This window comes from Lithobates pipiens, unplaced genomic scaffold, assembly GCF_037356315.1.
Source record: "Lithobates pipiens isolate NorthernLeopardFrog02 unplaced genomic scaffold, aLitPip1_a1.2 Scaffold_22, whole genome shotgun sequence".
NCBI lineage: Eukaryota > Metazoa > Chordata > Amphibia > Anura > Ranidae > Lithobates > Lithobates pipiens.
Window position 1 is genome coordinate 22,426,166 of NW_027507784.1, and position 25,030 is coordinate 22,451,195.

Consider the following 25,030-nt stretch of genomic DNA (forward strand, 5'->3'; position numbering starts at 1 on the left):
ATCTCTAATTATAGCGGTGGGGAAGGTGACATCGATGACGACGTGTCTAGTGATGTCACGTGGGTGCCCACAAGAGAGGAAGAGGAGGGGAGTTCAGTGGGAGATATGGACCAGCAGATAGAGAGGAGAAGCAGGTGGAACTTAGATTGCACAGGAGGGACAAAGCAGACTGCAAATGTATCAGGAGCTAGGCATCAACCATGTACGGTCACATCTGGCGCTCCCAGGACACCGGCACATGGCTCCGCAGTGTGGGCTTTTTTTAACGTGTCCGCTGCTGACAATAGCGTTGCCATCTGCAATCTTTGCAGTCAACGTATTAGTCGCGGTAAGCCCAACACTCACCTAGGGACGACCGCCTTAAGAAGGCACATGAGCAGCCATCACCGAGCCCAGTGGGAGCAACGGAACACACAAAGCCACACTGCAGGCTCTCACCGTCCAGCCTCGTCTTCTACTTCTCCTCCTCTCTCCTCACAATTGTCCTCCACTCCACCTTCCATCACGCCAAGCTCACGTTTTTCTGCAAAAAGGCAGGCTTCCGTGGGCCAAATGTTCGAGCGTAAAAAAATGATGACGCCGGATAACCCTCTTGCCTATGGTTGACGGCTGGCTTGTCAGAACTGATAGCCCGTCAACTACTGCCATATAAATTGGTGGACTCGGAGGCCTTTTGAAAATTTGTGGCCATTGGAACACCACAATGGAAGGTCCTAGGAAGGAAGTATTTCTCACAGAAGGGCATCCCAGAGCTATATGGCCATGTTGAGTGGCAAGTGAATGTATCTCTAGCACACAGTGTCGGTGCCAAAGATACATCTGACCACAGACACGTGGTCTAACAAACATGGGCAGGGAAGGTATATCAGTTTTACTGCCCACTGGGTGAACCTTCTGACGGCTGTCAAGCATGTAACCTGTGACACCCGTGTAGATTTGGTTTTACCGCCATGGATTGCATGCAGGCCTGGCTCTTCTTCTCCTCCTCCTACTCCATCCTCCTCCCTCTCCTCCTCGGCTCACTCCTCCTTTTCCGCTGCTAGTGTCTCTTCCACTGTGCCGCCCAAGATCTCCAGAACCTATTTGACATGCCAGGTGAGACATTGCCATGCTGTGCTGCGTCTGTTGTGCCTGGAAGCCAAGAGCTACACTGGCCCTGCACTTCTTTCAGCTTTGCGTTCACAGGCAGATCAATGGCTAACACCGCTCAATTTCACAGTTGGTAAAGTGGTGTGTGACAATGGTGCCAATCTGCTTAGTGCATTGAAACAGGGCAAAATTACACACGTGCCATGCATGGCACACATCTTAAACTTGGTCGTGCAGCGATTCGTTGTCAAATACCCTGGGGTCCAGGACATCTTGCGGCAGGCAAGGAAAACTCGGCCCATTTCAGAAGATATTACACGGCCATGGTTCGCCTTGCTGACATTCAGCGGCGACACAATCTGCCGGTCAGACGTCTTATTTGCGATTGCCCAACGCGATGGAACTCAAACTTCTATATGCTTGATAGGCTGCTCCAGCAGAAATGTGCAGTTAACCACTACCTGTACAAACTCTGCGGCAGAACAGGTTCTGGGGAGCTTGATTTTTTTTTCACAGCGCCAGTGGCTGCTCATGCGCGACGCATGCAGACTTCTGCGGCCATCTGATGAGATCACCAAACTGGTCAGTCGCAGCCATGGTGCCATCAATGACATGGTACCTTCTTTATGGAAGGTGCATTGCTTTGTGTCATTGATCAAGCCGAGGAGGAGCAGGAGCGGGAAGATAAGGAAATCGCAATGCTGGATGAATTCCCAGGGGGGCTACTCTATCTGAGACAAGTCAACAACAGGAGTCTGAAGAGGAGTCAGAGGAGAATGGTGCTGGGGCGGATGAGGAGGAGCAAGAAGAGCATGCTTTAAACCTTTCTGGGATCCCTGTTGTTGTGCGTGGATGGGGAGAGGAGAACGAGGAGGACGACATTATCCTGGATGATGAGCAGGAGCCAGGCCACCACACCACTTCCAGTTTAGTGCAAATGGGGGCCTTCATGCTCCAGTGTTTTAACAGGGACCCCCGTATAAAAAGCATAAGGGTCAAGAACCAGTACTGGCAACGTACTTAGACCCCCGGTACAAACACAAAATGGTGGAAATGTTACCACCATCATAGAGGGCTGTCGGAATGGAGCACTTCCAGGCCTTGCTTCGAGAAATGCTGCATTCTGCTTTTGCGTGCGCTGGCAGAGGAGCAATTCCCACTCCCAGAGAAAGAGTTGCGGGGACCAATCCAACAGCGCCTGCAAGAAGAGGGTAGTTTGAAGATGTGTTGGTAACTTCCGATATGAGGTCATTCTTTCAGCCGATCCATTAACAGGTGTCATCCGGATCCAGCATCAGGGCACGCCTAGACCAACAGGTGTCCGACTACATCGGGTTAACGGCTGATGTGGACGCTCTGAGAAGTGATGAACCCCTGGACTACTGGGTGGGCAGGCTTGACCTCTGGCCAGAGCTTGCCCAATTTGCAATGGAACTGTTGGCTTGCCCCTCATCCAGTGTCCTGTCCGAAAGGATGTTCAGCGCAGCAGGGGGGGATCGTGACCAATAAGCTCACGACAGTGTTGGCTACCTCACATTTATAAAAATGAATGAGGCATGGATCTCGGAGGAATTCAACACATGTGACCAGTAGACCATGTGTATGCATAACTCTATAAATGATTTATTTAATTGAGCACACTGACCTTTTTTCTACCTTTGGCTCACTTCCTTGTACAAAAAAAGCACACCGTACTATATGCCCGTACCCTCCTGTTTGAAGAGGTTGAGCGGTGTCATATTTTTGGGTCCCGCAGCGATTTGCTGGTATCAGTGCTGCTGTCAGTGCTCTCTATCTCAGTGCTGGTGTCAGTGCTCTCCTTCTGTCTCGGTGCTGGTGTGGTCTCAGTGCTCTCTATCACGGTGCTTGTGTCAGTGCTCTCTATCTCAGTGCTGGTTTCAGTGCTCTCTATCACGGTGCTGGTGTCAGTGCTCTATATCACTGCGCTGGTGTCAGTGATCTCTATCACTGTGCTGGTGTCAGTGCTTGCTATCTCGGTGCTGGTGTCAGTGCTGGTGTCAGTGGTGTCAGTGCTGCCGCCTTCCGTTCTTCTTCTTCTTCTCCAGGAGATGTTGACTCGACGATCTCTCCGGCCAAAATGCCAGGGACGCCCTGCGCTGCCACTTATATAGGGACAAGGGGCGGTGTCACATGGCTTTATGTCACATAGGTTGGTCACATGGGTTGGTCACATGGGTTGATGTCACATGGGGACTGTGACATCGTAAGGGGGCGGGGTCACCATGTGACACCAACCCATGTGACATAAAGCCATGTGACACTGCCCCTTGTCCCTATATAAGTCCCCGCGCAGCGCGTCCCTGGCGTCGAGTCAACATCTCCAGGAGAAGAAGGAGAAGAAGAAGAAGAACGGAAGGCGGCAGCGGTGACAGAAGACCGGGCCACCGCCTGTAAAAGAGCTATAAGAAGGCGCGGTGGCCCGGCAGAAGAACCGAAGAGGGGGACAAGACCCCCGAAGTTAGGAGAAGAGGTCGGCAGCGAGGAAGAAAGCCGGACTCCTCCGCTAGTAAAAGAGCTACAAGAAGATAGCGGAGGAGTCCGTCGAGAAGACCCCTGAAAACCGAAGACCCCCGGAGCTGTGCAATAAAGTATTTTATCTCGTGTGTTGTGTTTTTTTTTGTACTTTTATTTTACAGGTGAATGGGTAGGGGTACATTGTACCCCATACTCATTCACATAGGGTGGGGGGCCGGTATCCGGGGGCCCCCTTATTAAAGGGGGCTCCCGGATTCCGATAAGCCCCCCGCCCGCAGACCCCGACAACCAACAGCCAGGGTTGTCGGTAAGAGGCCCTTGTCCTCATCAACATGGGGACAAGGTGCTTTGGGGTGGGGGGCCGCGCGGCCGGGTAGCGTGCTCGGACAAGGGTCTGTTGTGGACTTGGGGGGGACCCCACACCGATTTTTTTCGGCGTTGGGGGTTCCCCTTTAAGTCCATACCAGGCGGCGGGGCCAGCGACGTCTCCTTCGCGGACCCCGCCTACCTGGAGACCCGCTCGAAATGAGCGGACTTTTCTCCGGGCGGGAAAAGTCCGCTCATTTCAAAAGTACGGCGGACTGGCACACACACACGGCCGGATTGTCCGCCGAAATGCGAGTACGGCGGGCAGATTGATGTGCAACACGAAATTCTAAGTCCGCCGTACTGTCGGGTCAAAAAAGTATGCTGGAGGCTACACACGGGGGATTGTTTGGCGGACTTGAGTTTGCCGGACTTTTCCACCGGATTGTTTGATCGTGTGTACGTGGCATTAGTTGCCTGAAGCCAAACACTTGAAGCTCATAAAAGTTTTTCTAGCTACTTTTGTAGCTTGATTTGGGCAGATTGGTGCATTCTTTTAAGTTGCCCCCCCTCCCCCCATAGAAATGCATTGAAACGCGTGATTAGTGCATTTATGAAAGTGATTAGTGCATTTATGAAAGTTTTTTTTGCATGTTTTGTCATGTGTTTCTGCTCAAATGCAATTAATGAACAAAACCAAATAACAATAATAAAAAATAAAATGAATGCATAAATAAATGAGCAAAATAAAACAAATACATAAACATTAATGATAATTAAATAAAACAGTAATAAAAAAAAAAAAGTTGATTGGGAGGGGAGGGGTGTTGATGATTGGTGGACATGATAGGAAAACAACAATGATAAACATATAATAATAATAATAATAATAATAATAATAATAATAATTAGACTAAAATAAAACAAATAAATACATACATATTAATGATAAATATATAAAACTGAGTAATAAAAAAATAAAAAAGTTGGTTGGGAGGGGAGGGGTGTTGATGATTGGTGGACATGATAGGAAAACAACAATAAACATATATATAATAATAATTAACCACAACAAAATAAAACAAATAAATACATAAATATTAATGATAAATAAATAAAACTGAGTAATAAAACAATAAAAAAAAGTTGGTTGGGAGGGGAGGGGTGTTGATGATTAGTGGACATGATAGGAAAACAACAATTAAAAACATATAATAATAATGATAATTAACCACAGCAAAATAAAACAAATAAATACATAAATATTAATGATAAATAAATAAAACTGAGTAATAAAAAAGTTGGTTGGGAGGGGAGGGGTGTTGATGATTAGTGGACATGATAGGAAAACAACAATGATAAACACATAATAATAATAATAATAATGATAATTAACCACAGCAAAATAAAACAAATAAATACATAAATATTAATGAAAAATAAATAAAACAGTAATAAAAAAAAAAAGTTGATTGTGAGGGGAGGAACGTTGATGGTTAGTGGACATGATAGGAAAACAACAACGATAAACATATAATAATAATAATAGTAATAATAATATATAACAATAATAATGATAATTAACCACTTGCCTACCAGGCAATTTCACCCCCCCCTTCCTGCCCAGGCTAAATTTCAGATGTTAGCTCTGTCACACTTTGAATGGCGATTGCGCGGTCATGCTACACTGTACCCAAATGGAATTTTTATCATTTATTTCCCACAAATCAAGCTTTCTTTTGGTGGTACCTAATCACCCCTGTTTAATTTTTTTGCTAAACAAATAAAAAAAAAAAAAAAAAAAATAGAACATTTTGAAAAATATTTTTTTCTTTTCTTTTCTTTTTCTTTCTTTCTGTTTCTGATATAAAATGTAGTAAATACGTAATGTTTCTTTTTCACTAATGTGTGCTAATTGGGCTGCACTGATGGGCACTGATGAAGCAGCACTAATGGGCCCTGATGAGGCGGAAACTATGGGCAGCACTGATGGGCACTGATAGGTGGTACTAATAGGTGGCACTGATAGGTGGCACTGGTAGGCAGCACTGATGGGCGGGACTGACAGACGGCATTGATAGGTGGCACTGGTAGGCAGCACTGATGGGCGGGACTGACAGGCGGCACTGAAAGGTGGCACTGATGGACACTGATAGGCTGCACTGATGGGCACTGATTGGCACTGATGGGGCTTCACTGATAATCAGAGCCTTGATTATCAGTGTATATATGCTCTGTAAGAATTGCTGGTTACTGCCTCTGCTTTCCTTGCGTTGTGGCAGCACCTGAGGAAAAAACTGCCGATAACCGGGAAGTCTGTTTACAACGTGATCGGCTATGACTGGACACAGCTGATCACATGGTAAAGGGCCACTGTGATTGCCCTACGATCTGTGATCAGCTGTGCCAGAAGGACACATTGGTCAAAGAGAGCACCCGATGACTGCCACAGGAAGGGGCAGGGTTCTGTAGCTGTCTTTCGGCTATAGTGTGGTTGGCAAGTGGTTAAAAAATAGAAGTTGGGGGGCATGGCTAACCGCCGAACGAGATGGCCGCTTAGATCAGCAGCTCCGTTCCACGGCGGGGAGAAGAGCTACACAGAGCGACCATCTACCCCAATAAGGCGTGCTGCCTGACTTGGGGACACCTCAGGACTCCGGGGCATGTCGAAGAAACGACAGAAGCCCCCTGCACCGTGCTGCCTGACACATTACTATCCGGCCGCCGCCATGCAGGCAGCCCAAGATGGCGCCGGCTCAGGGATCTCTCGTCGGTCCTCCCCCAGCCCTCCTCGCTCCACCAGGCCACTGCACTCCCAGCGCTCAGCGGAGGAAAGATCTGCTGCCCAGGGGAATGAGATGGACACTCTGCCCTCACTACCAGCACCTCAGGGGACACCTCACTCGGATAGAGGTATAAGACTGGCCTCATCCCCTGCTCAATCCCCATGTAAAGAGCCACATGCCAAGAAGCAGCTATGGTCTGCAGTAGTAGCTGGAGGACAGAACACAGACCAGACCCCCTCATTAGCAGCAGTCCCAGTATCAGACAACCCAGTGTCTGAGGCTATGCTAAAAGCCATGTTGTTAACGCTCCAGAAAGACCTCCACAGAGAACTTCAATTCTCAATGTCCCAGATACATGACAGAGTGGATTGTCTGGAAGACAACATTGCAAGATTACTCCAAGGCCCACAATGAACTGCTAGATGCACATGACCACCACTCCGCAGAAATTCATCGCCTAAAGTTAAAAATGGCGGACTTGGTAGACCGCGCCAGGCACAATAATATTAATTTCAGAGGGATCCCGAAATCCGTTAAGTCACCGAACATTATCCCATACCTGCAGCAACTATTCACGACACTGGTGCCACATCTGAGCAACACCGACATTTTAATAGTCCGAGCCCACAGGATTTCCAAACCCACTCACCTGCCTGATGACGTCCCCAGGGACATTCTGGCCCGAATCCATCCTCCCGACGAGACATCCTCCCGACGAGACCATGACGCCTAGATCCACAGTGGACCTGGTCCGTACAATGATCTCCCCGACCTGATCGGACTGACCCTTGCAAGTATACGAGCCTACTAATATTTGCCTTAGTTTATTTGAACTTGAATAACGATATTGTTTATGCACCTTCCTTCTTTACACCCCCCAGGTTAGAGTGTGCTAAGCACACAAAGAGATACCCGTACTGTTACGGTTTTACCCCCTTAACACCCCTACTCGGTTCTTATTGTTCACCCCTCACTGTGTTTTAGGTTTGCATACCAATTTTCAGAAAACGCATTTGACAATTACTGTTTTGTTTTTCTTGTTTGTGTTTGCTGCAGTAGTCTCTTTCTGAGCATCCCCCCCCCATTGTCTTCCCTACAGGCATGGCCCTCACAATCTCCACTATAAACACAAAAGGCCTAAACTCCCCTTTTAAACGCAACCTTCTTTGGAAAGAGGTGTTTAACCTCCGCACTGACATCCTCTGCGTTCAGGAGACTCATTTTCCCAAGTCTAACCCCCCCTCCTGTTCCAACAAACGCTACCCTACACCTTCTTTGCGAATGCCATACAAAAACAAAGAGGGGTGATGATAGCTATCAGTGCCTCGGTTGACTTTGAGCTACACCAATCTGAGATAGATGCAGAGGGGAGGTATATAATTTTATCGGCTACAGTGAATGCCCGCCCCCTAACCATTGTCAACATATATGCTCCTCATGTGGCACAAAAGAAATTCTTTACCACCCTCATAGCCAAATTAACCCCTTACAGATCTTCAGCACTGGTCATGTGTGGTGACTTTAACGGAATTTCTGATCCCGCACTAAACTCAACCTCCCACACCAAGCATAGGCCCTCCGCCTTAGCAGCCATGCTTGCCCGCGAAGACCTCTATGACTCGTGGAGATGTATACATGGCTCAGAAAGAGACTACACCTTTTTTTCCTCCCCCCATCAGTCCTACTCAAGAATAGACTTAATCATCATGGATAAACATTTATTACAGTCAATAACTGACGCACGTATAGGAACGATTTCATGGTCAGACCACGCCCCTGTCACCATCAAGCTAGCCCCTCTATCACACACACCCAGACATACTCTCTGGAGATTGAACTCCTCCCTACTTAATGACCCTAAACTTGCCTCACACATACACTCAGAAATCCTCTCCTATTTCCAAACTAATGAAAACTCCGTTAACGACCACGCCATTATTTGGAATGCCCACAAAGCTTGCCTTCGCGGCCTATTTATCAAACTAGGAGCGCGACTGAAAAAGGCCCGAGCAACTACTACGGTTTCCATGCTCCAACAAATTCGAGCTTTGGAAAACATTAATAAAACATCCCCCTCAGACAAGATTTCCGCGGAGTTAAAAACTCTCAGGTCTAAACTCAGCGAACACCTCCATATGAAATTCGACTACTATATAAAGCGCCTCAAGCTACAATCATACTCCTCAGCAAACAAACCGACCGCCTATATGGCCAAACAACTAAAACGCCAGCTCACTAACAAAAAAATCTCCTTCCTGACAACCTCTCAAAAAACACGCATTTCTAATCCCCTAGATATTGCTAACGAATTTAGCAACTTTTATCACGCTTTCTACAACCTCACTGACACCGACTCCTCCCCCCCACCTACCCAAGCAGATATAGCCAGATTCTTGGCGTCTATATCGTTCCCTATGATAACCCTTGGACAACTCAACTTCTTGTCGGCCCTCTTCCTCCCAGAAGAAATACATAAACTTATTAGGAAGCTTCCCCTACATAAGGCCCCAGGCCCAGATGGTATCACCAACGAATATTATAAACGCTATGCTGATATCATCGTCCCCTATCTCTGCAAAACTTAGAACCAATTCACAGCCACCGTTCATATTCCCAAGGAATCCTTGGAAGCACTTGTAGTTACTATCCCCAAACCAGGGAAGTCTCCTGATAACCCAGCTAACTACCGCCCCATCTCACTTCTCAACACCGACACCAAACTATATGCCAAACTTCTCGCCCAAGGACTCGCCACGGTCCTCCCGGACCTAATCCATCGCGACCAAGTGGGCTTCGTTCCAGGACGGCAGACAGTGGATGGCACCAGACAGTTTATTGACCTTATTCAATGGGTCGAATGTAAACTAACACCTTCTCTCTTCCTTTCCCTGGATGCAGAGAAGGCGTTCGACAGGGTCTCCTGGCCATATATGGAGGCGGTCCTCCCTAAGGTCGGGATCTCAGGCACCTTCCTGTCAGCCATCCTGGGACTATACACACACCCTAGTGCGTGCGTATGGACCTCAGGCATTATCTCGAACCCTTTCCAAATCACCAACTGAACACGGCAAGGATGCCCCTTGTCCCCATTGATCTTTGCCCTAGTAATGGAGCTCTTAGCACAGACTATCAGGACGAACCCCCAAATCAAAGGCATTAAGGTGGCAGACACGGAACACAAAATTGGCCTGTACGCCGACAATGTCATTATTGCTCTTACAGACCCGTTAAACTCAATCCCCGAGGTTCAACGTACGCTGGACTCCTTCAGTGCTGTCTCCATGTATAAGATCAATCATTCCAAATCTCTCATGCTAAACCTTGGCCTAGACCCCCAAACCGTGTCCCAGATCTCGGCGAAAACCTCTTTCACGTGGGCCACCAACTCTTTCCTCCCTTATTTAGGCGTGCAGCTAACATACCCCAGCTCAATACTAGTACGATCCAATCTTGAAACCCTAGTAGGCAAGCTTAACCACCTCTCCAAAGACCTATCAACCACGTCATCCTCCTGGGCAGATAGAATTGCCCAAACTAAGATGTACCTACTCCCCCACATCCTATACCTCTTCCACTCAATCCCCCTGCCGCTCCTTCAAGCCCATCTTAAAAAACTCCAAGGGATACTTAATGCTTTTATTTGGCAACACAAACACCCCAGGATTAGAAACAACATCCTCCTGACCCCCACTCGCTCTGGTGGTCTAGGAGCCCCAGATATCAAAGCATATTACCGAGCCGTTTTACTGGATCAACTTAAAACATGGTGGTCCTCGGACCTACAACCTACTTGGAAACAAATAGAACTCACTGTCTTAGCAATGGATCCGATTAAAACTCTGACAGCAATATGGGTGCATTTTAAACCTCCACGTTACCCACTCGACTCAATTAATGCCTCTTTTAGAGTATGGCAGGCATACTTTCACAACACTAATGAGATCTCGCCGACAGTCCTTTTGCTGGTCCCCCTCGAATCCCTCCAGACAGAGGCACCCTGCTCCATTTGTGGTGGAATTGCCCTCAAATACAACCATTCTGGAAAAAAATAAAATCCCTAATATTTCAGATCTGTCGAATTTCCATCCCACTCTCTTGGCCGTACCACTTGCACACCCTACTGACCCACATCCTTATCGCTGCCCGACTAGCTTTTGCAAAAAAATGGAAATCTATACAACCTCCATCCCTGAAAGAAGTTCTGATATTGCTGAACACCCATTTCCAATTAGAGTACGCCTTTGCTAAAGCAAACCTCACAACAGATAAGTTCCAGGCCGCCTGGAAACATTGGGTGGCAGATCCCAGGAGTAGTCCGCTGAACTGACCAACCCCGGCTACCGCGTATATTTTCTCTCTGTACCCAGAAGACACTACTGCTTAAACTCTGGGGGACTCTAAGGTACCTATAGTCAATTTACACACAGATTTGTTTACCGTTATTTTTTCCCCATTCAGTTATTGCCTACTACAAGCTTTTAATACAAGTCCCTGTTATACCTACTGTTTTTGTGCTCTTACCTTTCTTTAATCTTCCTCAGTGCAAACCTCCCCTCCCTTTGAGGTTATAAGTTTTGATAAGAATATGACAATCTTCCATGTTGTATACTCATACCTGTATACCTGTACTTGTATGTAATCTATCTCAATTACATGTTTACTGCCAGGGTATGCCCGTTTGGCAATGTACTATTTCTAACTGATTCTTCTTTCGAAAATAATAAAAATTCTGAAGTTTAAAAAAAAAGCAATAGTTGGCCTTACATTTTTTATGGACATCCTGATGTATTAAAATAATTTTTCTTCATAAGCATGTAGGTCACTGACCCAGAACCGGCCTCTCTTTTCTCAATCGGACATTACCAGATGGATCCAGTATCTCCATGCCCTACTCTTCCTCTCTCTTTTTTCCTGAAGGAAATATGATGTAACCGCAGCTGGTGCCACAAAACACCACCTCCTTATCACTCATATTTGCAAAAGCACAAAGCACCACACAACACAGTAAAGGCCAGGTAGAAGAAGCGTATGAAAAAGCTGAAATACATGGCAACAAATGATGAAAAAGATGGTATTTTTTTTTCTATTGGCCAAAAAAAAACCAAAAAAACTCTAAAGCTCAAAAAACGCTCAAAAAACTCTGTACAGAAATGTGCAAAAACACTTAAAAAATTTGCAACAAAAGGAACAAAAAGCTCTCAAAAATGCAATGCTTAGATGTGAATTCAGCCTAATACTCATGCCATTTACAACATAATCACACTAATCAAACACCAGATTGTCCATACCTGTGTGGATGATCAGGGATTTTCTAATCTCTTCTATTATTCTAGGCATCTCATTCCTGTTAATCCAGCCCCGCTCTGCCCGCGATATTTGCAACTGTTGAATTTTGGAAAATTTGTTTTCTTCCCACTTAGTTGTCCAATCCTCCTCCAGATTATTAGCATCCACGATCACCGCGATCACCTTCTCTGCTCCTTATGCAAATAAGTCATGTTTAACACAATTCTCATTAAAATCCTTGATAAACACCAGGAGAAATCTACAAACTACTGAGGGTACATTTGTGGTGTTCAGAGCACAACTAACAATATTTCTATGGAGGACCTGCTCATTCAGGCCTCTGTATGTCCCATGGTATGTCAAGTTTATTCTGAAGCTATAACCTGAGATTGCTCTCCATCTTGTGTTCTTGTGCGTGTCGTGTACTCAACTGGTAAAGTAACCGGTCCTAATATCAATCGTGTAAAACCACAGAAATGACTGCAAAAAGTTCCTTCATTTTAGATATCTTCTAATGCCCCGTACACACGAGCGGACTTATGTCCGACAGACTTCCAAAGGAGTTCCGCCGGAGTTCCGACGGAGTTCTGACAGACTTTTCGGCCGAACGGACTTGGCCACACACGATCACACTAAACTCCAACGGATTCGAACGTGATGACGTACGACCCGACTCGAATAAGGAAGTTCATAGCCAGTAGCCAATAGCTGCCCTAGTGTCGGTTTTAGTCCGTCGGAGTAGCATACACACGAGCGGAGTTTTCGAAGGGGACCGGGTCCGACGGAGTTCCGTCGGGAAAATTTGAAGCATGCTTCATTTCTAAAGTCCGTCAGACTTTGGCGAATCAAAAGTCCGTTGCAGCCCACACACGATCGGATAGTCTGACGGACTCGGTCCTTCGGACTTTGGATGTTGAAAAGTCCGCTCGTGTGTACGGGGCATAAGGCAGCCTTTCTCAACCTTTTCAACACAGAGGAACCCTTGAAAAAGTTCTCCGGTCTCAAGGAGCCCCCTGCTAAATCCACAACTCATGATACATTAGTGTGATGGTCAGTGGGAAGAATGGTCCTTATACTTGTGGCCATTGGAAAGAATTACCACCAGAAAGCTAACAAGATCAATGGTGTGAGTGGGAACTTTTCTGAGAGGCAGAAATTGCCTAATGCTGAAGGAACCCCTAGGAACTTCTGGAGGAACCCTGGTTGAGAATCACTGTTCTAAGGTGTCCTGGGCCATTAAAACTTTGAGATGTTCATTCCGCAATACTTAATTCAGAGATACGTGACCAGAAACTTGGTCTCCTTCCTTCTCTCTCTAATGTCTCACCCGTGTTCATAGGCAATCTAGTGAAGTGATTAGCACTTCTGCTTATGCCGCGTACACACGAGCGAATTGTCCGGCGTACTTAGTCCGGCAAACAATCCGGCGGATAGTCCGGCGGACTTTCTACCGAACGGACTTGGGCACACACGGACACACAGAATGTCCGGCGTTTGCTAGCGCGATGACGTACAGCACGTATGACGGGACTAGAAAAAGGAAGTTCAATAGCCAGTAGCCAATAGCTTCCTTTTCGTACTTGCTTCTGAGCATGCGTCATTCTTAGTCCGCCGGACTAGCATACTCACGAATGTATTGTCCGCTGAAACCCAAGTCCGGCGGAAAGATTGGACTGCAAAAATACTTTCTAAGTCCGCCGGACTTTGCGCTGGAAAAGTCCGCTGAAGCCCACACACGATCGAATTGTTTGCTGAAATGCATTTCGAATCCCAACCATGGCACTACATTCCTGGCATTTGTATGTCCTCCCTGTGCCTGCATGGGCTTCCCTCCACACTCCAACTTCGGATGATGGATTGAACAGTGCTCTGTGAGATGTTCAAAGCTTGGGATGTCTTTTTATAACCTAACTCTGCTTTAAAGAGGAAGTAAACCCTTATGGGTGTTACTTCCTCTTTGTTTCCGTGCTAAGGCAAAGCATAATGGTCTACTATGCACTGCATAGTAGTCCATTATGTGTCACTTACCTGACACATGAGCCAGTGATGTTCCCGATTTCTTTGCTGGCTGGAAGCGTCCATCTTCCTTCCGGGGTCACGGAATCGGCTCTGCGACCAGCTGGAGTCGCGTGACGTCGCTCCCGCGCGGAAGCAGCCAGTCACGGCATGTCGTTTAATGAAAACGGCACGCTGTGACTCTTCTAAAGTGTACATGCGTCGAGTACATTGGACCATGCGCAGAAGGTATCCTCATACGGGGAATTGTAAATATCTAGTAAACCGTGTAGGTTTAGGAGATATTTGCAGCACCTACAGGTAAGCCTTAATCTAGGCTTACCTGTAGGTTAAAGTGTGTTGTAAGAATTTACAACCACTTTAATCTTCTTCACAACTTTATCCCTGACCTATCTGGTGTGTTCCCTTGGCCTTCATGATGCTGCTTATTCACTAAGGTTCTCTAAAAAAAACTCTGAGAGCTTCACAGAACAGCTGTATTCAGTCTGAGATTAAATTACACACAGGTGGACTGTATTTACTAATTAGGTGACTTCTGAAGGCAATTCCACTGGATTTTAGTTAGGGGGTATCAGAGTAAGCCCCTGTACACACGGTCGGACATTCTGCCAACCAAAAAGCTTTGATGTAGGAATTTGATCTGAGCATGCGTGGCACTTGGTCCGATCAAAATTCTCTACACATGATCGGAGTATGTCCGATCGAACCAGTTGGACGGAAAATATTTCCAACAAGTTGGAAAATTGGGTCCAACGGATATTCCAACAGAATCAGTACGATGCATACCACACACAGTCGGATTATCCGACAACACGGTCAGATAAGACGCATTCTGATGGATTCTTGTGTACAAGGGCTAAAGAGGGTTGAATACAAATGCACACCACACTTTTCAGATATTTATTTGTAAAAAAAAAAATTGAAAACCATTTATCATTTTCCTTCCACTTCACAATTATGTGCCTCTTTGTGTTGGTCTATCACATAAAATCCCAATAAAATACATTTACGTTTTTGGTTGCAATATGACAAAATATGGAAAATTTCAAGGGGTATGAATACTTTTTCAAGGCACTGTACTTTCAATTCTGTTGCAGAAAACACAGTTTGTGAATCCTGTTTCACTCATGCTATTTATTTATTTATTTTATTTCTTTTTTTAGGATTTTATATAAATAGTAAAAGAAAAGATCTAAAATAATTAAATATCGTATGTACCCAAACCATTATATGTTGTGTTAAAAGTCAAGAAATAAAATTGTTAAGACTATTGAGAGATCGGGGTACTCACCTTTTTTGCTAACGCAATACTCTAGGTAGCGTCCCATCTTGTGTAACGGTTTTTGAGATTTGGGTGTGGTGTAAAAGATGACGATCGAAGACTGGTCCACTAGAGATGTCCACTCCGAGTCTTTTTTGAGAGATGAAAGGACAACACACGGGCAATCGCGGTTTTGATAACCCATCAAGTAGGAACTTACACTAGAGGCCTCATGGACCAAATCCCAGGATAAAACCAGCACTCTGAAATTGAGGGACAGAGAAATAAATATCACATAAGAACCAAAAGGAATATATATCTACAGTGTTGGATCACCAAAGACACTGCTGCCTCTGGCTGCTAGTCTCACCAGATTTTAATAGAGATTTGGTGAAGTCACTACTGTGCTGCTCACTGTTCTCCTTGCTGGAGAGAAAGCTGTACCTAAGGATCTGCAGTGCAAGGATCTCCCTGCTTTTGCTTCCTCCAGACCTTTGTCCAGCAGTCTTCATATTACAGTCATTAGAGGGGAACAAAGACCTGCCTCTACTAAAATGGCTGCCTCTGTACAGAGAGTGCAGAAGAAGACTTGACAAGTTAGCAATAAATACGATAAGCTGCTGTAAGGATTGAGGTTAAAGTTACACAAAGGAACATTGTAGGGTTAAAGGTAGAGTTTTCCTTTAAGTAACTGGTTATTATTTGGCATGCAGTAACCACTTGACCTGCGGAAGGTTTTACCCCCTTCGTGGCCAGGGCATTTTTTGTTATTCGGCACCTCACTACTTTAACCACTTGCCCACCAGGCACCAGCCAGAGTCCAGCCAGAGCCTATGTTTACAGACACATGGATCTGTGCTGTGATTGGCCACAGCCGATCAGCAGGTATACAACCAAAATGATTGGCTGTAAAATGCTGACAAACTTGTGCTGTATCTAATCACAGCACAGGATAGTAGGGGGCACGAGAATGTGCGCCTAAATACACCGTGACCTAAGGGTACATCCCCGTGCCTGGGGATGCCGCAGAAATCTCTCTCCACTGAGTCTGGCATTTTAACTGTGGGCAACTGAAGCTGCTGCCTGTTCACTTTCTGGATTTACACAGAAGCCCACCTCCAGGTCTGGAGCCCTACAGCTCTCATTGGCCCTCTTATGAATCATTCCCCCTTCCTTCCTGGCAAACTCTCACAAGACCGAGAGAGAGCTGTGCATGATGTCATAAGCCTAAACTAATGACCAGACAAGAAACAGGAAGTGGGCAGTATAATATATTTACTGGTAAAAAAAAAAATGTTTTACTATCCAAAGTTAAAACAACAAGGGCAAAAGATGTAATAGATGGAAAGAGGAAAAAATTACTGAAGTTCCAATTTAAAGTCATTGTAAAGTCTAGTTTCATACTAACCTGCTCTGTGAGGTTGATTTTGCAGAGAGTAGCCCAGATCCTCCTCTTCTCGGGTCCCTCTTCGGCTCTCCTGACCCCTCCCTCCTGTCGAGTGCCCCCACAGCAAGCAGCTTGCTATGGGGGGTACCCGAGCTGAGTCACAGCTCCCTGTGTCCATTCGGACATGAAGCCCCCAATTTGGCCCCGTCCCCTCTCTCTTCTGATTGGCTAACTGACTTTGATTGACAGCAGCTGGAGCCAATGGCACTGCTGCTGTGTCTCAGGCTATCAGGAGGGAGAGTCCCAGACGGCAGAGGCACTCACAGACATTGCTGGATAGAGATGGGGCTCAGGAAATTATTAGGGGGAGCTGCACACAGAAGGTTTTTTTTTTTTTTATCTCAATGCATAGAATGCACCTACTGGCTTTACAACCCCGTTAAACTTTAATCATCCTCTGAAGATGCCTTGTGGGAGGGGCAAAACGCGTTAGCCAGAGACAAGCCTTGACGTCATATCCGGTCGGTGGAGCGCAAGCTGGTATCCAGCTTCCTGTCCGGCATTCTTAATGCTTTTCTGAGTATTTTTAAATGTACCGTATATACTCGAGTATAGGCCGACCCGAGTATAAGCCGAGGCCCCCAATTTACCCCCAAAAAACTGGGAAACCTATTGACTCGTGTATAAGCCGAGGGTGAGATATGCCTGTCCATCCCTGTGTGTGTCCGTCCATCCCTGTGTGTCCGTCCATCCCTGTGTGTCCGTCCATCCCTGTGTGTGTGTCCATCCATCCATCCCTGTGTGTGTGTGTGTGCGTCCATCCATCCATCCATCCCTGTGTGTGTGTGTGTGTGTGTGTGTGTGTGTCCATCCATCCATCCATCCCTGTGTGTGTGTGTGTCCATCCATCCATCCATCCATCCCTGTGTGTGTGTGTGTGTGTGTGTGTGTGTGTCCATCCATCCATCCCTCCCTGTGTGTGTGTGTGTGTGTGTGTGTGTGTGTGTGTGTGTGTGTGTGTCCGTGCAGCCTTGTGTGTCCAGCCTACCTGTGTCCCAAGCCTCCGTCCGGTCCCGTCCCGAGCCTCCGTGTCGTCCCGTCCCGAGCCTCCGTGTCGTCCCGTCCCGAGCCTCCGTGTCGTCCCGTCCCGAGCCTCCGTGTCGTCCCATGCCAGGATCGCCGCTCTTCGTCGGCGCCCTGGCGGCCATTCCCCTGTTCAAAAGCCGCGCCTCCCGCCTCCGCCTGTGATAGGCGGAACACTCAATTTCCCAGCAGTCTGTGTTCCGCCTATCACAGACATCGTCTCATCCTCGTCCGTAGTACGAGGATGAGCCGATGTCCGTGATAGGCGGAACACTGACTGCTGGGAAATTGAGTGTTCCGCCTATCACAGGCGGAGGCGGAGCCGGAGGCGCGGCTTTTGAAAGGTAGAATGGCCGCTGTCTGTCTGCTCGACACGCTGTTCGGGCAGTCAGACAGCGGTGACTCGAGTATAAGCCGAGGGGGGCACTTTCAGCCTCAAAAAAGAGGCTGAAAATCTCGGCTTATACTCGAGTATATACGGTAAGTGTAACCAATTTTAGTATTTGCACAATAAAACGGAATTATGTTATGTGGGCCCCTCTTGCCATTCCTTCTTTTATATGAGAATACAGCAACCTTCTGATTCCTGGCCATGCAGTGAAGGAACGATTGATCAAAGTGAATACAAGTCCCAGCAATCCCAATAGGTTCATCTCACAGGTGCATTTCACTCTTTACGGCATATGTAAGAGTCCACCACTGTCGGTGAGCGTGAGAAACAGGAAGGGAGCACCACACAGTGACGTTGGCGCGTATTGTTTTGGAAGAACTTGGCACAGATTGCACAATCGTTTGAACTTTACTTTTGACAATATTTAGACACTAAATGAGTTATATAGTGCAGCACTTTGAGCTATCACATCTTATTTTCCGAGGCCAGTTTCCTGGTGGTGGCAACACTTGCAACATACAAGCTCTGGACTGCAGCACTCTTCAGAAGACCACTTTCTTTTATTGGAAAATCACATCGCAGCTCAACGAACAAGGAAAAATTGCTGGTCAGCAATTTTTCCTTGTTCGTTGAGCTGTGATGTGATTTTCCAATAAAAGAAGTCAGCTAATTTTCCAAGTTCGTTGAGCTGTGATGTGATTTTTCAATAAAAGAAAGTGGTCTTCTGAAGAGTGCGGCAGTCCATAGCTTGTTTTTCATCTGTTGCTAGTGGTAATAGCTGGCACCTGTGACTTCCCAGCCGAAGAGACAGTTTACAGCCTGCATGTGTGCTCCTGGAGCGGTGAGATCCCTTCTCCTTCATATTACAATTTCTGGTGGCAAAACTTGGACATGTCTGTGTAATGTGTCTTAAAAAAGCTTCTCCATTGAAAGCCAACGTGATAGGGTGACAACACAGAACAGCATAAAAAACACAGGTGTTGTCACCCTTTAACGGGAAGAGCTTGAACAAGGATCTCTATGGCAGAATCACCAGGGATTATGTTCATGAAAGCTTAGGCCGCGTACACACGAGAGGATTGTCCGCCCAACTTAGTCCACTGAACCGCGTTTCAGCGGACAATCCGCTCGTGTGTGGGCTTCAGCGGACTTTTTCAGCGGACTGTCTGACGAACAAAGTCTTACGGAATTTCCGTAATTTTGTCCGTCCAAACTTGGTTTCAGCGGACAGTCCGCTCGTGAGTAGGCAAGTTCGCCGTACTAAGTTTGGCGCATGCTCAGAAAGGATTTCAACGACGAAGGTTGCATTGCAGTGTATTGGACGTCGAATTTCTAGTCCCGTCGTACGTGCTGTACACGTCATCGCGCAAGTTTTCAGCGGACTGTTCGTTCATCGTGTGTGGTCAAGTCCATTCATTTAAAAGTTGGACAGACTGTCTGTCAGACTGTCTGACGAACTTAGTTGGGCGGACAATCCGCCCGTGTGTACGTGGCCTTAGTGTTAGAAAAGTTTTAAATGTTTATTGTGTGACTATTAGAAAAACAATATTCCTGAGACTGATTTTTAAAAAACTTATTTCTGAGCACATTATTGTATTAACTTGTTGTATTGTTTTGTCTTAATTAACTCCATAGTAAGTTGTAGGATGATTAGATTTAACTAAATATGATAGCCTAAGCATGTACGGGGAACATGAATATCAAAATGAAGTACCATCATGTACCATGACAACGTTATTTATGTTTCCTCAGCCAATAGAAGCATAGAGGTGGTATTCTTGTAGGAATAAGGGGGAGACACATTCTTTTTGGGAGACATTTTTCTTCAGCTTCTGTCCTGTAAGCATGTCTCCCTGTTGTGGGCCACATCAGAAATAAATTGTCTGCTTCTCAATACATCTGGAGTTTTGACTGATCACTAGAGAAGATTCCTAACATTTGTGGTCCTTCGAGCCGGAAACAACACGCTGGTTTTCAGATCAGACAAAACTTCGGTGAGTACTGGAGTTTGAAGCTCACTGAAAATAACAGACCCCCCATTCAATGTTATTTGGTGAAAAAGGGGCGGGGGCCTAAGATCTGAATTCCACTGTCTGTTTCCGAACTTAGTGTGATCCAGTCCAGGTGTTTGAGAGGTAAGATAATTTAAATTATTCTTAATTCTTTCTAAGAGTCTTTTCTTCTCTTTCTCTTTGATTCTGGTTTAATGTGTTGTAATTGCCGACATTGGTATTGATCGTATAATTTCTAGATTATTTCAGTGCTCGTAGACAGAGACACTTAAGGGCGTTGTCTAAGGTAAAAAATTACGTCGCCCGCTGTCCGGACAGACAACAAAAAGATTTGAGGTATACCGAACGTCAGAGGTTGATTGCCTGACGCTGTCGGAGGTTGAATGCCCGACTATTTAAGCGATGTTTAGTTAAGTGATGTAAAAAGATTGTAAGGCTAACTTTCTTCTGTGTGTGTTTACTTTATCTTTGCTCATGTTTAACCTTTTTTGATTCTCTCTATAGTGTGGGGAGTGCTGATATTTTTACTCTTGTATTGTTACCCCACGGTACAACAGTCTTTGTTCGTTTACATGTTTTGTGGAACGCACTGAACTCACTCTCCCCCTCCCCCTCCCCTCATGTAAGGAATGAGGATTGCTCTTCAAATTCCTGTCTGAAGTTGTAAAAGTTAACCCTTGACTAGCTATGACAATACAGAAGGGTTATATTGTAAATATTGAAACTTAGCATAAAAGAAAAAAAAAGGTACACTGATAACACCAGGTTGCTTTATTATAATAGCATGCCATGGTGTTACAGGAAGCAAGTGGCAGAAATTGTTTATAGTTTGGGTAGCTGGGAAAACGTGAAGGTGGATTGCACTGTGGAGTGAATAGAATGTTGTAGAATTATTATCAGGTGGCTTAATGAATGTAAAAAAAAAAAAAAAAGGCTGAGAATGTTTTCATTACTATGATGGTCAAGAAGCTGTTTCTCAGAAACAAGAAAATGCAGATTGCCTGACAGAAGTCAATTTGTGCATCTGCGAAAATATTAGGACTTTTGGTGGGAAAGAAAGTCTGAATAATAGTCTTAAAGTAAATATTTATATTGGATGAGTTATTTTTAGAATTCACAGACTTTCAACTGTGAAGTATTAATGATACAATGCTGTTTATATTTGGGTACATTTATAAAGTCAAAAGGCTAAGTTCTGAATCAGAATACTAAAAATTAATTAAAAAGAAAGAAAGTTCTATTTTGGGGCCCTGTGGATAAGCTTAAATTGTTAGGACCCAAAGTTCAAAAAAGGTATGGGTTGGAAATGGCGGAGTATTGGCTTCAGCATGCTAGAATTAGGGTAGAAGGAAGGAGAACAAAGGAAAAATGCCAAGCCCAATTGTCCCTAGTGGACAGAGGATGATCTCATCTGCTATTCCCAGAGACCACCTCCTTATAATGGTCCTCCCCCTCAGGTGCACTCACTTAACAATACAGAGGTGTACTACATTAAACCCATCCACACTACTACCACTTCCTACTGATGGTCATAAAACATGACTGCGCTGCTGCCATCACTGAAAGGGTACTGCCACAAAGTGATCTGAAAGATATACCGTTATCTAACCCTGACATGACACTTTTTGCTGATGGTTTTAGTAAGAAAAATCCAGATGGCACAAATGCAGCTGGATATGTAGTAGTGACACAGGATGAGATTTTGGAAGCGGGGCCACAACCAAAATATTATTCAGCACAAGTTGCAGAACTTGTAGCACTGACAAGAGCATGCATACTGTCAGAAGGAAAATTCTTAACCATATACACTGACAGTCAATATGCCTTTTCAACAGTACATGTTTTTGCACAACAATGGAAAAACAGGGGGATGGTCACCTCCAGTGGTAAACCAATTTCACACACAGACTTCATTTTAGAACTCCTAGATGCAATATAGTTACCAAAAAAAAAAGCTTCCAATCTGCAAATGTCAAGCACACACAATATATACAGACCCCATCTCAAAGGGAAATAAAAGGGCAGATGAAGCTGCCAAAATAGCGGCACAAGAAACACATAAAATAATGACAGAACGAGAAATCCATAGAGATAGATCATACAGTCCTTACTGATATGCAGCAGTATTGACACATGGAGTAACTCATGTGTCAAACATGTGGATGACTGAGATGTTTATTTAAGGTATGTACAGTCTATGGCTTCACTAACTACTAAAAAAACTTTTTTGCTGTCAATGTCTTATATGTGCAAGACACAATGCTCAGGGAGGTATAAGACCACAGAACAGGAAGTTCCCTACACTGCAATATCCATTCCAACACATTTGCATGGATTTTATTGAATTAGACAAATGTGAAAGGAAGAAATATTGTTTGGTAACCAGGCACCCTGACCAAATGGGTGGAGATATTCCCGACAGGAAGTGCAGATGCACAGACAATTATAATGGACCTCATTTTGTAATTAAAAATATACAACATTTGACAGAAGTGATGAGAATTAAAAAGGGAAATACCATTGTGCCTATCATCCCCAATCAGCTGGATTGGTAGAAAGACATAATGGCATTCTAAAAAGCAAACTGAGAAAAGCTGTGGAAGAAACAGGTAAAAATAATTGAATGTATTGCCTACTAGTAGCTGTGACCAGTATGTATATCACACCCCCAAAAGAAGCTTTAAGCCCATTTGGAATGATAAGGCCATATAAGATACCCTTACAATCAAATGAAACACCTAGTGAGCAGTCTGAGCACACACCAGCAGAATACATGTCTATGTTGTTAATACAAAGACATACTAATGATTTTGGTTCTGGTCTAGAAGGTCTAATTTAAGAAGATAAAAAGGTGCATGCGGGAGATTGGGTCTCAATAAAAAGTAATGAGAAAAAAGCAGTGGTACTCCCCAAGGTGGGATGGTCCTTTCAAAGTCCTCTTAACCACCCCTACTGCGATAAGGATTGCAGAGAGGTCTACCTGGATTCACAAGTCCCATTACAAAAAGGTTTTACAGGCAGAATAGGGCCAGATGGCTACCAGAGGTTCAGAAAATCCAGCTACAAAGGGAGGTCTCACACAAGGTGGGACTTGTCTCAAACCGGTAAAGTCTCCCTCCCCTTCCAATTCCCCTATCCTATCCGCTGGAACTCTGTAGCTGGTTAGGATGAAAGGGACAGTAATTATCCTTGGGTTACTGGTGACTCTAGGAGAGGCATCCATAAGAGGGGTTATACGTTATGGAAGAGTAGAGGAACCTTTGAATTAGGAAAGAACAGGAAAAGCATTAAATCTAAAACTTTATAGAGGGAATAACTAGCACTATACTGGTAGACTTCTGTCAGATTGCAGATTGTGGGGCTACAACTGGGGCTAGAGGACTTCTATGGGCAGATAAATATGTCTGCTGGCTCTGGAATAGAGCAGGATGTTAAGCATGGGATCAGGCCCTGTGGACTACAGCACATCAAGATTGGGGGTATAATCAACCAGGGGCTAAAAAGAGTGGAATAAAGGAGAGACTCATAATCACAAAAGCGGCCAATTCCCCCTGCACACATAGTAAGAACTGTAACCAACTATTAATAACATTAAAGGAGCCGAGGAAGGAAGATCAGCGGTTGTATTCCATGGGAGCATGGGTGTCAGGAACTGACCCCTCAGGAATATTTTTCCTTGAGGTATTACCACCTAATAAAACTAGACAACAGGAAAAGGTAGACTCAGAAGGGAAAGAAGAAAGGCCATGCTAAAATAGAAGTTCTGAGTAAAACTATAAGATTCACTAACGTAACAATAGAAGATGCCATAGCTTTGGAGACGGGCTACCAAGAAAAAAATGAGTGGTTAGAATGGTTAAGGTTAAAACAAAAAAAAAAAAAGGAAAACTGTTTAGTTTGTGCCGGAGCCAGACCACATTTAGCAACAGTTCCTTTTCCTCTAGATCACAATACAGATCCAGAAGGTTTAAAATGTATGTTGCAATTGTATAATAAGAGCTATAAACCTGAAACAAATTCTACTTGTCACACATTGAGTTTGTTGTTTCCCCCAGTACAGAGACCTCAAAAACCTCCAGCGGTTACCGCTTATCCGGGCAACTTTACTTGTTTTGCACTCCCAGGGAACCGTAGCGCGGTGGATCTTGGGTCACTGCCTGATGACTACTGTGTGGAGAGGATTAACACGGACAACGGTGACTGGGTTGGACATGACATTCAGAGAGCTGATGTCTGGTGGATGTGTGGGGATAAGAAACTGCGAGTTGGACTACCGGCCAATGCCCGAGGGGATTGCTCTATGGTCCAGCTGGCTATGCCCCTGAGAATCCTGTCAGAATACCCGTGGACTAAGAGTCACCGACAGTATCGCAGGGACACCTCTCCCTTGGGGTCATTTGACTCTCAGATCTACATAGATGAGATTGGGGTTCTTCGCGGGGTGCCGGATGAGTTTAAAGCCAGGAATCAGGTGACAGCTGGGTTTGAGTCTCTTCTCTGGTGGGTGACTATAAATAAAAATGTTGACTGGATTAATTATATATATTATAACCAGCAACGATTTGTAAACTATACTAGGGGTGCTGTGAAGGGCCTAGCAGAACAGTTGGCCCCCACATCTCTAATGGCCTGGCAGAACCGAATGGCTTTAGATATGGTCTTAGCTGAAAGAGGAGGGTATGCAAAATGTTTGGTAGCATGTGTTGTACCTTTATCCCTAACAATACAGCTCCTGGAGGGACCGTGACCAGAGCCTTGGAAGGAATGAATTGGCGGAAAACTCAGGTATTAATGATCCATTCACAACCTGGCTTGAAGGATGGTTCGATAAATGGACTGGATTTATCACATCATGTTTGATCTCAATCGCTGTGGCTTTGGCTGTTTTGGTTACTTGCGGATGCTACTGCATTCCCT

At 45.2% G+C, this 25,030-nt stretch overlaps 1 protein-coding gene across 1 annotated transcript in view; it reads right to left on the bottom strand.

Annotated features, from left to right (window-relative positions):
* Positions 1-25,030, bottom strand: part of LOC143923399 (uncharacterized) — a 139,003-nt gene that overhangs the window by 103,739 nt on the left and 10,234 nt on the right. Inside the window, exons 2-3 of the mRNA XM_077447057.1 lie at positions 15,271-15,503; positions 11,966-12,157 (exon numbers count right to left, since the gene is read on the bottom strand). Of these exons, the coding sequence (XP_077303183.1) occupies positions 11,966-12,157; positions 15,271-15,503 (425 nt within the window). The remainder of the gene's footprint in view (positions 1-11,965; positions 12,158-15,270; positions 15,504-25,030) is intronic.